The sequence below is a fragment of the Eptatretus burgeri genome, chromosome 12 (assembly GCF_056783735.1).
Source record: "Eptatretus burgeri isolate ZD-2024b chromosome 12, Ebu_testis_v1, whole genome shotgun sequence".
In the NCBI taxonomy this organism is placed as follows: domain Eukaryota; kingdom Metazoa; phylum Chordata; class Myxini; order Myxiniformes; family Myxinidae; genus Eptatretus; species Eptatretus burgeri.
The window spans coordinates 90,776,668-90,792,894 of NC_140972.1; the positions used below are offsets into that span (position 1 = coordinate 90,776,668).

General features: G+C 47.1%; 1 protein-coding gene across 4 annotated transcripts in view; it reads left to right on the top strand.

The window, feature by feature from the left end:
- The window catches only part of AUP1 (AUP1 lipid droplet regulating VLDL assembly factor), a 77,419-nt gene extending 66,511 nt beyond the window's left edge, over window positions 1-10,908 (top strand). For 3 of the 4 annotated variants that reach the window (XM_085848854.1, XM_085848853.1, XM_085848852.1), the window contains exons 10-12: window positions 6,296-6,414; window positions 9,936-10,030; window positions 10,277-10,908. In XM_085848854.1, the coding sequence (XP_085704980.1) occupies window positions 6,296-6,414; window positions 9,936-10,030; window positions 10,277-10,313 (251 nt within the window). In that variant the 3' untranslated portion in view covers window positions 10,314-10,908. The remainder of the gene's footprint in view (window positions 1-6,295; window positions 6,415-9,935; window positions 10,031-10,276) is intronic. The other variant, XM_085848855.1, reaches the window with a different exon arrangement.
- Window positions 10,909-16,227: the final 5,319 nt, after the last annotated feature.

Here is a 16,227-nt window from a genome sequence, read left to right on the forward strand (position 1 = left end):
TCCACCTCTTCACTCTCCTTTCCCCTCCACCTCTTCACTCTCCTTTCCCCTCCACCTCTTCACTCTCCTTTCCCCTCCACCTCTTCACTCTCCTTTCCCTCCGCCTCTTCACTCTCCTTTCCCCTCCGCCTCTTCACTCTCCTTTCCCCTCCGCCTCTTCACTCTCCTTTCCCCTCCGCCTCTTCACTCTCCTTTCCCCTCCGCCTCTTCACTCTCCTTTCCCCTCCGCCTCTTCACTCTCCTTTCCCCTCCGCCTCTTCACTCTCCTTTCCCCTCCGCCTCTTCACTCTCCTTTCCCCTCCGCCTCTTCACTCTCCTTTCCCCTCCGCCTCTTCACTCTCCTTCCCCCTCCGCCTCTTCACTCTCCTTTCCCCTCCGCCTCTTCACTCTCCTTTCCCCTCCGCCTCTTCACTCTCCTTTCCCCTCCGCCTCTTCACTCTCCTTTCCCCTCCGCCTCTTCACTCTCCTTTCCCCTCCGCCTCTTCACTCTCCTTTCCCCTCCGCCTCTTCACTCTCCTTTCCCCTCCGCCTCTTCACTCTCCTTTCCCCTCCGCCTCTTCACTCTCCTTTCCCCTCCGCCTCTTCACTCTCCTTTCCCCTCCGCCTCTTCACTCTCCTTTCCCCTCCGCCTCTTCACTCTCCTTTCCCCTCCGCCTCTTCACTCTCCTTTCCCCTCCGCCTCTTCACTCTCCTTTCCCCTCCGCCTCTTCACTCTCCTTTCCCCTCCGCCTCTTCACTCTCCTTTCCCCTCCGCCTCTTCACTCTCCTTTCCCCTCCGCCTCTTCACTCTCCTTTCCCCTCCGCCTCTTCACTCTCCTTTCCCCTCCGCCTCTTCACTCTCCTTTCCCCTCCGCCTCTTCACTCTCCTTTCCCCTCCGCCTCTTCACTCTCCTTTCCCCTCCGCCTCTTCACTCTCCTTTCCCCTCCGCCTCTTCACTCTCCTTTCCCCTCCGCCTCTTCACTCTCCTTTCCCCTCCGCCTCTTCACTCTCCTTTCCCCTCCGCCTCTCCCCCCTCTTTTGCTCCCTCTCCCTCCTTTAGTATTACCGTCAGCGAAGCGACGGGTGGTATTTTCTTGTAGATGAATACAAATAAAAATTAAACGTTTCGCTTCAACAAGTTTCTTCAAATGTTTCGTGCATTGTGTGGTAAAGGTACTTCGTGCGTTCAACTTTCAATTGCAATACTGGAGGTAAGAAAACAAAATAAATTATACATTATATATGATCACAATGAGAAAATAAATCCTTTTAGTTCTGAAGTAAATAATCGCCACATTTTTGCCAGGCAGCAAAGCGGAGAGGTACGCATGCTCACTCTGTGTAGTCTGGATTTTAATCCCAACCGAGCTTGAAACTGTCCTTCCGGTGTTTCACAGGCTGGGTGATTCATCACTGTGTGTGTTGTCGCTCGGATGGACGATAAGCTGGGCGTCACATCAACCGTGATCCCTACCTCCTCTCTCCCACCTCGTCCCTCTTTCTGTCCCCTCCCCTCCTCTATCTCTCTCTCCCAACCTTCCCCTTAGTCCCCCACCTTTCCCCCCTGTTGAGGGGATTGCAGCATGTACGAATCATAATCAGTCAGAGCCAACCGGTGGGGTGCAAAGGTCGCTGCATGTATGAGCTGTTGGTTTTGAATTGTGTGTGTGTGTGTGTGTGTGTGTGTGTGTGTGTGTGTGTGTGTGTGTGTGTGTGTGTGTGTGTGTGTGTGTGTGTTAGGTAGGTAGGTAGGTATCCACATATGTGGGTTTCAGAATGTGGAATGCAGTCCTCCCAGGGCAGGCTCAAAGCATCCCCCTACATTTCAGTAAGGGGTCACAATTCATGGACCAAGCTGTGAAGTTTTCTGTTCTCAGTTTTGTGCCGAGGGCTCTCTTCAGGATCGTCACTGAACCCCGGACAGCTTTCCAGCTGTAGTTCATAATATTCCCACGGATGGTTTTTCGCTCAGCTGTAAAGTCGTTCCAGGGAGCTTGTGGGATAGCGTGTCGTCCGTCCGTCTCTGTCCGTCCACAAATACTTCCAACTTCTTCTCAGAAACTACACATACCATTTCAATGAAATTTCACCACAACCTTCATCACCCAAGATGGCATAAAAAAACGGCATCTGAAGGGGTCTACAGAGGGAGTTTACAGGGGGGGTTGTCCCCCCACACCCCCAAAGAGGTAAAAAGGTATTTGCTTTCTTCTCAGAAACGATACACACGAATTAGAATTCCGATGAAACTTGACCAGTACTTTCATCACCCATGATGTACTAAAAATATTATTATTACGTTTTTTTGGGTGTGTGCATGTGGTCATTAAGCATAACATATCATTCTCTGTGTCTCTGTGTCTCTGTGTCTCTGTCTCTCTCTCCCCCACCCAGCTTCCCCTCCCTCTCTCTCCTCCACGCCCCCCCCCGCCATCATACCCCCATCAGCGAAGTGATGGGTTGTATTTGTATATATATATATATATATATATATATATATATATATATATATATATATATATATATATATATATATATATATATATATATATATATATATATATATATATATATATATATATATATATATATATATATATATATATATATATATATATATATATATATATATATATAGAGAGAGAGAGAATGATATGTTATGCTTAATGACCACATGCACACACCCAAAAAAACGTTATAATAATATTTTTAGTACATCATGGGTGTTGAAAGTACTGGTCAAGTTTCATCGGAATTCAAATTCGTGTGTATCGTTTCTGAGAAGAAGGCAAATACCTTTTTACCTCTTTGGGGGGGGGGGGGGGTGGGGGGACAACCCCCCCTGTAAACTCCCTCTGTAGACCCCTTCAGATGCCGTTTTTATATATATATATATATATATATATATATATATATATATATATATATATATCCCCCTCCCAATTGAACCCCTTTTCACCTTTTAATTTCCTGTTGTATACGGAAAAGCGAATTGGTCAGTAATATGGAGACAGTATTTTACTGAGCAGTGCAACAAAACGGCAAGACTTATCCTTTAAAAATTGTTTGCTTTTATGAAATAATGCAAAAGGGGTTTGTTTGGCTCTTACATATCAGATCTTCTGAAGTTGATGTTTAATGTTCAGGGTGGTTTAGAATTATTTTCATTTTTATTTTTGTATACTTTGTCGAGGCTCGTATGAGAGCGAACACACAACGCACAGCAAGGGGGGCATGAGACAAGAGGGGTGGGAGTGGGAAGGACAAAACGGTGGGGAACAGAGACATTCGGAGTTCTGTGGAAGGGAGAGGGATGGGACGGGGAACATGGGGACATTACAAGATGGACATTACAGGGACTTTCAGGAAGGAAAGCAGGGAATTGAAGGAGGTGGGCTTGGGTGGATTATCGGGGGTAGAAAAGATCGAGGATTTGGATGGGGGATGATATGTGGTGGTGTACAGCTGTTTTGAAGGCCTCGAGGGAAGAATGGGATTGAATAGAGTGATTGAGTTTATTCCAAAGGTAGGAATGAAAGTGAAGGTGAGCAGTGATTCATGATTTTGGTAGTTTTACCAGAAGGGGGTTTTTGGCAGACCTTGAGCGCCCTGTGGAAATGTGGTGGGGACAAATCGCAGAGAGAGCAGGGGGGGGGCAAGGCTGGAGAGGAGACGGTAGAACACAGAAAGACCACCAACCAGCCTGCGGTGAGAGAGTGAGAGGCCCAAAGACTCAGCCTCATCGCGGGAGATGCCAATGATCCGAAATGCCTTGGTTTCCACAGCGTGAAGCCAAGAAAGGTGAGAGGCATGAGCACCAGCCCAGAGGGGAGAACAGTACTCCATCAGGCTGCGGACAAAAGCTTTGTAAGTGGTCAGGAGCTCAGGTGGGCCGAAGAAGGACTTTGCACGACGGAGGATTCCCAGTCGGCAACTGGCTTTTGAGGCAAGGTTGGAAATGTGACTTTCCCAGGAAAGGTCATGGCAGATAGTGAGACCCAGAAGCTTGAAAGAAAGGACTTCTTCCAGAGGATTGTTGAGAAAGTAGAATGGGTGGGGGGTTCTAAACGGTCCTTTCGGAGAGACATAGTGAGAGTGTGAGATTTGTCCGGATTGAAAGACATGTTCCACGTTTTGTACCAGTTTGTGATTTTATCCAGATCTGCAGTGAGCAAAGAAGCTGCTGCTTGCCAGTCTGAGGGATGACCGATGGTACGGCAGAGGTTGGAGTCATCAGCAAAGAGATATAAAGGATTTTCCAGAGAGTCGGAGAGATCATTGATGAAAACCAGAAAAAGAACAGGGCCCAGAACGCTACCTTAAGGAACTCCAGCCTGGATAGGAAGAGGGGATGAAAGAACTCCATTTAGGGCCACACGTTGACTGTGGCAGGAGAGGAAGTCTGTGAGCCACCAGTGGATATCGCCTTGGATACCGTAGGAAGAGAGTTTGGTGAGCAGGGCAGGGTGCCAGACGGTGTCAAAAGCATGCAATATGGTTCTGATTTCATGGCCGGCATTGAGGACCTCCATCTATTGTAGGGAGAGCAGAAGCAGCATATCCAGGGTAGAGTGACCTGGTCTGAAACTAAATTGAAGATCGGAAATCAGGCCATTGGAGAAGAGGAAGGATTTCATGTCTGATGCGATGATGGATTCCATAACCTTTCTGATGATTGGCAGAAGGCTGATTGGTCTAGTTGCAGGGATCTGTTTTTGTACCTTTTTTATGCAGGGCAGTGATGTTAGCAGATTTCCAAGCAGATGGCAGATGACCTTGAGCAAATGAGAGGGTGAATAGAACAGAGAGAGGGTGAGCAAGAGCAGAAGAGCAGGCTTTGAGGACACGTGGGCTGATGCCGTCTGGACCGGTTGCAGAATCTGAGTCAAGGTTTGACAGCAAACTCTCCACCTTGTCAGGAGAAAAGGACACCGAGTCCATGGACAGCTGGGCGTGACTGGGTAAGGTGGCTGGAGAAAGCGATGGGTTTTGGACACAAGATTTCGCTGCAAACACCGAATTTAGGCATTCAGCTTTTTCACGTGCGGTATCAGCAGTACGGCCATTTGAGGTAAGGGAGGGGTGGAGCGGGAACAAACAACAGAAACAGATTTTATTAGACGCCACCAGGATTTTGAGGAGGCAGAGAGGTTTGAAAGTTCAGATTTGAGATGAGAAAGATGTTGTTTTCTGGCTCTCCTGAGGGTAAATACACACTTGTTCCGAGCTTTATGGAAGGAACTGAGATTGCCCTCAGTTGGGTTTACTTTCCATGAGGCAAAGGCAAGTTGTTTCAGGACAACTGCCTCACCACAAGCTTCAGTAAACCAAGGGCAGGAAGAAGGGAAGGACAACCGAAGACGAGAGGGGATAAATCTGTGCATGAGGGAGAGCAAGTTTCTTTGAAAGAATGCCCAGGATGAGTTGATGTTGGAGAAAGTAGCAATAGGAGACCAGTCTATAAGTTTGATAGTTACTTGGAGACCCTGCCAGTCAGCTTGAGTGAAATCCCAGACTCGACGGCGGTGACGTGGTTCTCTGATAATAGCCAGAGAGATGTCCACTTTGTCAAGGACATGGTCAGAAGAACCGATTGGAGCGAAGGAAGAGCAGCAGATATTGTCAGGGAAATTTGTCAAAATCAGATCCAGAAGAGATGGAGTACCATTGGTTGAGATCCGGGTCTTGAAATTGACCGCTTTGAGTCAGTCCCAATGAGTCGCTGAAAGCTTTTGCTGAAGTGCCATGACAGGTGAGAGAGGTACCCACACCGAGCCAACTGGCATGATGACAATTGAAGTCGCCACATATGAGGAAGAGAGAGTTTGGATGAGAAGATAGAAGTTGGTCCATGTTTTCGGATAGTGAGGTGAAGATGGAGTCATCCCTGTTTGGTGGACGGTGGAGTACACATATAAACATGAGGTGGGGGTAGAGTGGAAGCCGTAGCCAGAGGTATTCCTGGGGGTGTGGGGGAATGAGGGCAGTGCAAGGAGAGTGAGGAATGGAGTCTTTGATGAAGAGAGCAACTCTTCCACCAGGACGAAGCTCAGGTCTGTCATGTAACTCGGCTCGGAGGAGGGTGTAACCGGGGAGAGATACTTGGGAGTCAGACACGTCTTGGGGGAGGAAAGTTACTGTAAGGCAGATTATGTCTGGTTTGTCAGTGGCAACCTGTATGGAAAGATCTGAAAGGTTTGAGCAAAGGCCCTGGATATTTGAGGTCCACACTGTTAATGAAGAGGGAGGGGAGGAGGCTTTGAAGAGGGAGGGGGAATAGTTATTTTCATAACAGTGGTGTCCTTTTTCTTGCAGCACAAACAGGGTGTGTTGACATGACGATCACAAACTTGTTGGAGGGCAGAGTTCATTATGAATCTGAAGAAATGTCTTGTGAACAAGTTGCATCATCTGGCTGTTCACAAGGAGCTAAGGTACGGCAGATGTATTTGAACCCCATCCATATTAACATATGGTTGTCTAAGTTAGTTTCTCTTGGGGCATCGTGTGCACTTGGCAAGGATCTTCTGTGTTGGGGTGTGTGACTGAGCAACGACGGTCTCCGTGACGATGAGAGTGTGCACTCCTAAGTGCAGAATTTGTCAGACATCCATCCTATCGAGGGAATATAGCATGCTTGTCGGCGTAGGCCTGTAATAGCCTGGTGTTGGCGCAGTGGTTAGGGCAGCGGCTTGAGGTCCAAAAGGTCCTGAGTTAAAGCCCCGTTGGGCCACTGAATTAATACACCAGGGGGTTGACTCAGCCTGTCATCCTTCCGAGGTCGGCGAAATGAGTACCAGTGTACTGGGCCGGTGTATACCCCGGTTAAAATAGGTGTACCATATCCCTGTGTCGTAAGAGGCGACCAGGGTTGCGTCAGGAAGGGCATCCGGCATAAAACATGTGCCAAATCACTATGCGGATCATACAGATGATCCGCTGTGGCGACCCCGAAAGGGAGCAGCCGAAAGAAGAAGAGAAGAGTCGGCGTAGGCCTGTGTGGAGCAGGGCTGTGTGCAGTTGCGACAACCGTGTGGGCGTGCATACCAGCATGGATGACCCGTGTGGTGTGGGCACGTGCGTGTCAGCAAGGAAGGTGTGCAGTCAGGGATGTCAGGGCATTATAGGGACTGTTTGGTTTAGATTCTTCCAAAAGCACCAAATTTGGCGCATATGTCACCCATGCCATACTTTTTCGATTTTAGACGGGTTCAAGACAGGCGCCCCCTGGGGCCTCCATATTGGCGAAATCCAATTATGGCCTCCATCCGGGTTTTGAGGTCAATCGTAGTTAAAAAAAAAAAAAAACCAAAAGGGCTAGAATCATGAATAATACCACTTTTTAGGGTGTTTTTGGGGTCGGGGAATCTGATTCTGATTTTATTTCAACGATTTGAGATCATGGTCACCCCTCAACGTCAACCTAAAGGTCATTTTGGGGTCAAACCCAGCGTTTTGGGGGCGTCTTTTCAAAAATGGCCTGCCTTCGGCCTCTATGGCCTAACTGGGTTATCGATCAAAAGAACCCGTTAATCATTTCGAAAATAAGACTTGAATGTTTTTAATTTTGACTCATAATGTCATAAACTTTTTGTTTCATTTTAAAGATAATACCAAGTCTGTGAGCGTCGACGTGTCCAGCAGCGGCGGTGGTCCATGATGCCATTCGGAGCTGTGATGTCAACCCTATCTCACGACACTATCCTATCCCTGTTCTTGCGTGTTCAGGAGTGGATCCGGAACATGCGACTCAGCCTGCGATCGTGTCGCCGTGATGACGAGACGAAAGTTCATCGCGACGACGAGCCTACATAATATGAGTGTCGAACTATGTCCTCTACCGAAATTATGAATTGGAGACTCTGTTGTCTTTGTCAATCGGACAAAACTGGAGAAGCCTCGCAAACTCCGAAGGAGGGACTTTTATCACTTGAGAGAGATCTCAAAGACTTCAATGTTATCAATGCCAATAATCTTCGTTCTGGTATCAGTGTCACGATTAGTCAGTTGAATGATGGCTCAGGTATTGCAGCAACTCTTAAATCGCATTAGGCTATGTATCACAAGACTTGCAGGAGTTATTGTAGTAGTTCTCGTGTCAAACGGGCGAGAGAAGCTGGACAAAGAAGCCGGCTCTCAGAATAGTCCCCAAAAAATCAGGTCATCTGGGGAATTTCAGCCTCCAGCCAATGTCAAGTGTTGTGTAATCTGTGAGGGGGAGGACCAGGCCAACCTCCACAAGGTAGTAACCGATGTCGTAGATGCCAATCTGAAGAGTTGGGCGAAGATGAACAAAAACTTTCATTTACTTGGCAGACTGGTTGCCGTAGCGTCTGATGCACATACGGCTGATGCCTATTATCACCATCAGTGTTATGTACGTTTGCGAAACTCCGTTCGCACTGCGGAGCGACTAGAATCAGTGGGTCCCGCACCTCTGCCTTTCGATCCCATCATCTGCGCTCAAATTGTAGCCCTGATCGAACATTCGGACGCCACCGTATTTAAGCTCTCAGAGCAACGTGAGATGTATCAAAAGCTTATAAGTGATCAAGGTCGCCCATGCCAAGACAAAAAAGAGCCACACTCAACTCGATACAAGGATCACCTTCTCGACCTCCTACCTGAATGGGCTGAGTTTTCCAAGGGGAATGAAGGCAGGAAGGATATTTACATATCTCACAAACTGAAGGTGGTTGATGAGCTGGCCAAGACATATAGGTCTCAGATTGGTCAAGAGGACGCACTTACGTTCATGCGAGCTGCGGTGATGATGCACAAGTTTTGTCTACAGAGTCGGGAGCCTTTCGACGGCTCCTTCCCCCTTAACTGCCTCACGGCTCCAGTCAACGAGGAGATGAGTTTCAACGTAGTTCTCCAGGGCCCGTCAGCTCTTCGTGGACGTGAGAAGATTGGTGGCGACGCCAATCTGGGTGCGCGGGAGAAAGATTGCACGCAACATCTCACAACTGCTCATCTACAATACTAGTAAGGGTACGCACCATGCAGTCAAGACGTCTGCAGTACGGCACAACAAGGAGCGAGAAACCCCCTTCCCCCTGTATCGTGGCCTCAAGCTGCACGGACACGCATGGGACAAAAAACAGATTGGGATTGACAAGAACAGGGTATCTCAGTGTCGTACAATCGCATCATGGAAGTGAAGCGAGATGTTGTGCGTGCGGTGTGTGCTCGCCATGCTCAGGATGGGGGTGGTGGTACCCACCAACAGCCGTCTCAAGGTCTTTACCACCCACGATGTGGTTAATATAGATGGTAAAGCTCAGGGCAACTTATCACTGGACGAGTTCCATGGATATGTCCTGAGTGTACATAGCGGCGTTTTGTCAGCAGATGTTATTCCCGAAGTATTTTAATAAAAATTGTTCCTGAATAATTTTTGTTGAATTTTTAGTCGTACCACTTTTGATCTTTGATCTTTGACCTTTGAACCCAAAATGGGGTGACCATGACCTGAAATCATCAAAATGAGATCAGATTCCGTGACCCCGAAAAACCCCTAAAAAGTGGCATTATTCATGATTCTAGCCCTTTTGATTTTTTTAACTACGATTCACCTCTAACCCGGATGGCGGTCATAATTGGATTTCGCCAATATGGCGGCCCCGGGGGGGCGCCCATCTTAAATCGAAAAAGTATGGTATGGGCAACGTATGGGCCAAATTTGGTGCTTTTGGAAGAATCTGAACCCAGAAATCCCTAACATCCTTGACTCGTGGGTGTGCACACTGGGACAGATGGACTGTATGATGCGGGGACGTGCGTGTTAGCGAGGACTGTGTGGGTGTGCAGACCAGCACAGATGGCCTTTGTGTAGCGATGGTGTGGGCGCACTTACCGGCATGAATGGCATGCTCGTGTGCATTGGCGCGCCCTGTGTAAATGTTTTCCCCGATTTATTTCGTTTTATTTTTTTTTTGTTTGTTTTGCACAGGCTTCGGAGGTCATCCCAGTTTTTGGCAGCACATCGAGTCAAAGGCATCAGAGTTTGCAGCAAAGAAAATTAGTGTTGCTCGATTGTGCTCTCAGGTGTGGCTATCCATTATATATGTACTTTCAGACACAAGAAAATATTAAAGATGGACAATGGTCGAATTGGATTGTATTCTATGCACAGTTTGTCACGTAATACGAGTTACTGTGTGAATGTGAAACCTTTTTATACTTAACTTATTTTTAAGTTGTTGAAGATTGGAACTCTTGAAGGATGATGGACAATGTGTGGTCCTTTGTATTAAAAATGCCTTTTTCTTCTTCTTTTTCTTCTCGCTGCAGGAAATACCAAGAAAGGCATGGCGCAGAAGCGAGTTGAACTGATGATATGAGCAGTTCTGAAAACTTTGCACATCGTTCAAATAAAATCCATCCACCTGTCACACGTGGTTAGGTATCCTAAAGCCATGTTTGTTTCATTGCACAGGAACTGAGAAGGATGCTTGTTTTGTTGAGAACACCTGAGAAAGCTGTTATTTTATATGTACTGAAACAAACATTTTGTGTTGGTATTTATTACTTTTTTTTTTTTTCCACCGCAAAGCTTACTTCTGTTCATTGCAAAAGTGCTGCAGAGTTTCTGTGATTTGGAACGAAGGTGCTGACCATCTCATCCTCTGCTTTGGAGGATGTGATTGTGTTGGTTTAAAATGGTTGTGCCAGAACCTCGGTGATGTCACTGTGTCATGGGCCGTGTGCTGCTGTTGGATCCTGATTATTTTGATTTTAATTTTCTGGCCTGGATTGTTTGTTGAGTCTATCTACAGGTGTATTGCAAAGATTTTAATTATTATTTTTTTTTTTCCCCAGTAAATCTGATGACTTGTTCATTTTATGACTTCCGTTTTGTTTATTTTATTAAGAGATTGTATCATTCTAAAGCACGTTTAAAAATAAATGTTTGTGGGTCGAGATTTATGCAAAGTTTTTCTAAATTAAAAAAAATAAAAAATTACCAATTGAATGTTTCGACGATGGTGATGGGAATCCCTAAAGATAGAAAAGCCATGTATGCCAGTTTTATATTTTTACCTCTCTCACCGAAGGTGAATGGAGGTTGTTTTTTTCACCCCTGTTCATCTGTAAGTAGGATATCTCGGTTATGGACGGATTCAGATGAAACTTTGTAGACAGGTTAGGTGTGTGTGACAAGGACAAATTACTTATTTTGGTGAAGATAGAGATCCGGACCTGAGAATTATGCCTCCGCTGAGGAAGTCACTGGAGGCATGTTTTCAGGTTGTCCATCTGTCCATGTGTCTGCAATAGCTTTTCGTTACCACGATAACTTAAGAACGGCTGAAGCAATCCAAGTCGAACTTCGTACAAGTATGTAAAACGATATAAAGATGAACAGACTAGATTATGGGGGTCAAGAGGTCAAATTGATTTGTTGAGCGGTCAGGTCAAAGGAGATCAGATCTGTGATTTGCTGCAGGTATGAAAACCTGTGTTAACCTGTTTCATGGTTGGGTTGTCGGCCACTAAAGCTGTCTTCCCCACCAGGCTTCCTGGTGAGGAGGGTGTATGGATATGGACACCCAGCAGGATTAAATACAAAACCTGTCAAAGGGCAGAGCAGCTCCTTGTGAGCCAACAGCCATCCAAATCTGGTCGTCGTCCTGCACTTGGGTACCTCTTACTCGGAGGTTGGTGGCAGGACTTGCACTCCAGCCACCATAAAACACATTAGAAAAAAAACGCAAAGGAGACTGAAAACCCATTCAGTGGGAGTCCCTCCGGTGCAGCTTCCCTTCGCAGGGCAGCTCACTGGATGACGGGATTGGGCAAAGCCTTCGGGCCCCCCATTCTTTGATGATGGGAGGAAAAGCACAGGGTAACCTTCCTAGGTTGGATTGGGGTGGTGCTCTGGTGTTGTCCATTAAATGTCAGTCTCCTCTGGTTAACCTGAGGCAGTCCCTTCAGGTGAGTGCCTGGAATGTCCTATCCCAAAGGGAGGATGATCATCTGATTTCTGCAAAGCATTCAATTTATTGAATGGGAATACTCTGGAGGATTCTCGGTCTTCGCAGGGTGCCACCAAAGTTGATAGATCTGATTTTCTGAACTATACTCTGGTACTGAGAGTACTGTGAGGTGTGGTGGTTCCATCCCTGACTTATTTCCCTTTGTTACTGGATTTTGCTGGGGTGTTTATTGGCCCTCAAACTCTTCAACACTTGCACGGACTGGATTCTGGGGAGGATGTCAGAGAGATCAAGCTGTGGTGCATCGCTTGGGAATGTCAAGACCTCTGACCTTGATTTCACAGATGATGTAATCATCCTTGCAGAAACACTGGATGTCCTTGTAGGGGGCCCTCAAGGCACTGAATGAAATCTGAGCCACCGTGACTTCAGGTTTCCTGGGTCAAAACAAGATCCAGGCTTTCAATGACATCTTAGATGCTGCCATCAGGATTTGAGATCACGGAGAGATTCACTTCCCTTGGCCGTGATATGTCGTGTGTCCGCAGGTTGTGAGCCGGAGGTCAACGGACATCTGGGAGTCGATGTCGTGGATTCGCTGGATCATGGGGTGTGGTGCTGTCGGTACCTGTGCAGGATGATGAAAGTGTGAATCCTTCAGTCCTTGGTGCTTCCATTCTTGCTCGATGGAGGTGAGACTTGGACTCTGGCAAAAGATCTGAGATGAAGACTTTAACTCCTTCAGTACCAGGTCTCTTTGGAGACTCCTTGGCCATCGCTGGTCAGACTGTGTCCAACGAGCAGTTGCTGAGAGAGACCGAGATGAGATTTGTTACCTGTATACTCCGTGAGCATCAGCTGCAGCTGTATGGACATGTGGCGCGATTTCCTGATACTGATCTTGCTCACCAGATTCTCTCAGCGAAGAAGCCTCGTGAGTGGAGTAGATCAACGGGACGACTGCGTGCCAACGAAATATCCACCTTCGCTTCAGTAAGGGATCACAGTTCACGGACCAAGCTGTTCAACTTTTTGTTCTCAGTTTTGCTCCGAGGGCTCTTTTCAGGATAATCACTAAACCCTGAACTGCATCCGACTGTAGTGTGTGTGGCATGTTTTTCGTGGAGTTGTACTCGAGCTTTCTGATGTGGAGTGTGAAACACAGAAATAATCATGATCTCCTGAGTTGATTAGGCTCTTTAACCACCAAAAAAAATCACAGAATTCCCATGTTTTAAATACACCATGTTGAGATAAATAGAGCAGCTTAATAGGTCCTTCCATGGCAGGGTACTCCAATTCCAACAGAAAGTACAAGCACTTGGTAGAGCTCATACCTACGCCACATAATGCCTGATCCACGAGAACATATTGAGCCCAATCCATTTTGAAATATGCTTGCAGAATCGTTTTTGGCCCTATCTCTCAATGGTGAAGAATCACTTAGAAAATTAAATTCTCTTATCCAGATCTGGATTCGGATCTTCACCAACATCACATCAATTTGTCCTTATCCCACACCCAACCTGCCCACCAAACTTCATCTGGATCTGTCCACAACTTTGAGATATCCTGCACACACACAGACACAGACAGACAAACACAGAGGTGAAAACATAACCTTCACACATTATATATACATGTTTATAATATTTTGACATGTATGGACCTTCTTTGACCTTTTCGACACCTTTTTTGAATACATTGTCAAGGCTCATATAACAAAGGGAGTAGGAGACAAGAGGGAAGCACAAAACAGTAGGGAGCAGAGACATTAGATCAGTGGGAAGGAGAGGGATGGGGGTGGGGAACACAGGGTATACAAGATGGACACCACAGGGACTTTCAGGAAGGAAAGCAGGGAATTTGAAGGTGTGTTTGGGGTGGATTAACGGGGGTAGAAAAGATCACGGTTCTGGATGGGGAAGATAAGAGATGGTGGAGAACAGCTGTTTTGACAACTTGGAGGGAAGGCTGGGATTGAAGAGAGTGTGGGAGTTTGTTCCAGAGGTGGGAAGAAAAAAAAAGAGGAACGAAAGGGTGAAGGTGAGCAGTAATTTGTGATTTTGGTAGTTTCATCAGAAGAGGGTTGCTGGCGGAACTTGAGCACCCTGTGGAAATATGGCGTGCAACAGGTCACGTAATGCAAAGGGGGGGGGGGGAGGTGAGAGAGGAGCAGGTAGAAGACAAACACCACTCACCTGCCTGTGGTGAGAGAGTGAGAGACCCAAAGTCTCAGCTTCATCACAGGAGATACCAATGGTCCTAAAAGCCTTGGTTTCCACAGCATGAAGCCGAGAAAGGTGTGAGGTGGGGGCACCAGCCCATCGGGGAGAGCAGTGCTCCATCAGGCTGCAGAGGAAAGCTCTTTATGTGGTTAGGAGCTAAATTGTGCCAAAGGAGGACTTTGCACAATGGCACCCAGTCGGCGACTGGCTTTGGAGGCCAGCTTGGAATTGTGGCTTTCCGAGCCATTGGAGTCGAAGAATTTAATGTTGGAATCGGAGTTTGGCATTCAGCCTTTTCACGTACAGTATCAGCTTTGTGGCCATTTGAGGTAAGGGAGGGGATTTTGGGGTTGGACATACACCAGAAACAGATTTGATTAGACGCCACCAGGATTTGGAGGGAGACCAGTTTCAGCCTTGAGATTAGAAAGATGTTTTCTGGCTCTCCTGAGGGTGGACACACACTTTTTCCGAGATTTGTGGAAGGAACTGAGATTGCCTTCAGTTGGAATCACCTTTCATGAGGTGAAGGCAAGTTGTTTCAGGACAACTGCTTCACCACAAGCTTCAGTGTACCATGGGCGAGGAGAGAGAGAGAGAGACAGAGACAGAGACAGAGACAGAGACAGAGACAGAGACAGAGACAGAGAGAGACAGAGACAGAGACAGAGACAGAGACAGAGACAGAGACAGAGACAGAGACAGAGACAGAGACAGAGACAGAGACAGAGACAGAGACAGAGACAGAGAGGAGATTTCTTTGAAAGAATTCACAGGACGAGTTGATGTTGGAGAAAGTCGTGATGGAAGTCCAGTCTCGAAGTTTGATGGCTGCTTGGAGACCCTGTCAGTCATCCTGAATGAAGTGCCAGACTCGTTGGCGCTGAGGTGGTTTTGGTTGCATGCCCGCTAACATGCACCGTGTTTCCAATGAAACATCCCCCTCCTCCCCCCAATCCAAGAAAACATCCCCCCCCCAATCCAAAAACACAAAAAAGAGACATCTCATTCCAAAATAATGGGCATTAATATGGACTCCCCCCCCCTTACTGCTCTAACAGCCTCCACTCTTCTGGGAAGGCTTTTCACGAGATGATGGAACATTGTTGCAGGGATTTGCTTCCATTCAGCTACGAGAGTATTAGTGAGGTCGGGTACTGATGTTGGGTGATTAGGTCTGGCTCACAGTCGGCGTTCCAATTCATCCCAAAGGTGTTTGATGGGGTTGAGGTCAGGGCTCTATGCAGGTGAGTCAAGTTCTTCCAAACCGATCTCAACAAACCATTTCTGTATGGACCTTGCTTTGTGCACAGAGGTATTGCCATGCTGAAACAGGAAAGGGCCTTCCCCATACTGATGCCACAAAGTTGGAAGCACAGAATCATCTGGCATGTCATTGTATGCTGTGGCCTTATAATTTCCCTTCACTGGAACTAAGGGGTCGAGCCTGAACCATGAGAAACAGCCCCAGACCGTTATTCCTTCTCCACCAAACTTTACAGTCGGCACTATGTATTCGGGCAAGTAGCGTTCTGGTATCCGCCAAACCCAGATTCATCCGTCGGACTGCCAGATGGTGAAGCGTGATTCATCGCTCCAGAGAACACATTTCCACTGCCCCAGAGTCCAAATGGCGGTGAGCTTTACACCGCTCCAGCCGATGTTTGACATTGCGTATGGTGATCTTAAGCTCATGTGCGGCTGCTCGGCCATGGAAACCTATTTCATGAAGCTCTCGACAAACAGTGCTTGTGCTGATGTTGCTTCCAGAGTCAGTTTGGAACTGGGTAGTGAGTGTTGCAACCGACGACGGATGATTTTTTTTCCCGCGCTCCGTGCTTCAGCACTCGGGGGTCCCGTACTGTGAACTTGTGTGGCCGACCACTTCGCAGTTGAGCTGTTGTTGCTCTGAAACATTTCCGCTTCACAATAACTGCATTTACAGTTGACTGGGGCAGCTCGAGCAGGGCAGAAATTTGACAAACTGACTTGTTGGAAAGGTGGCATCCGATGACGGTGCCACGTTGAAAGTCATTGAGCCCTTCAGTTCGGCCCATTCTCCTGCCAATGTTTGTCT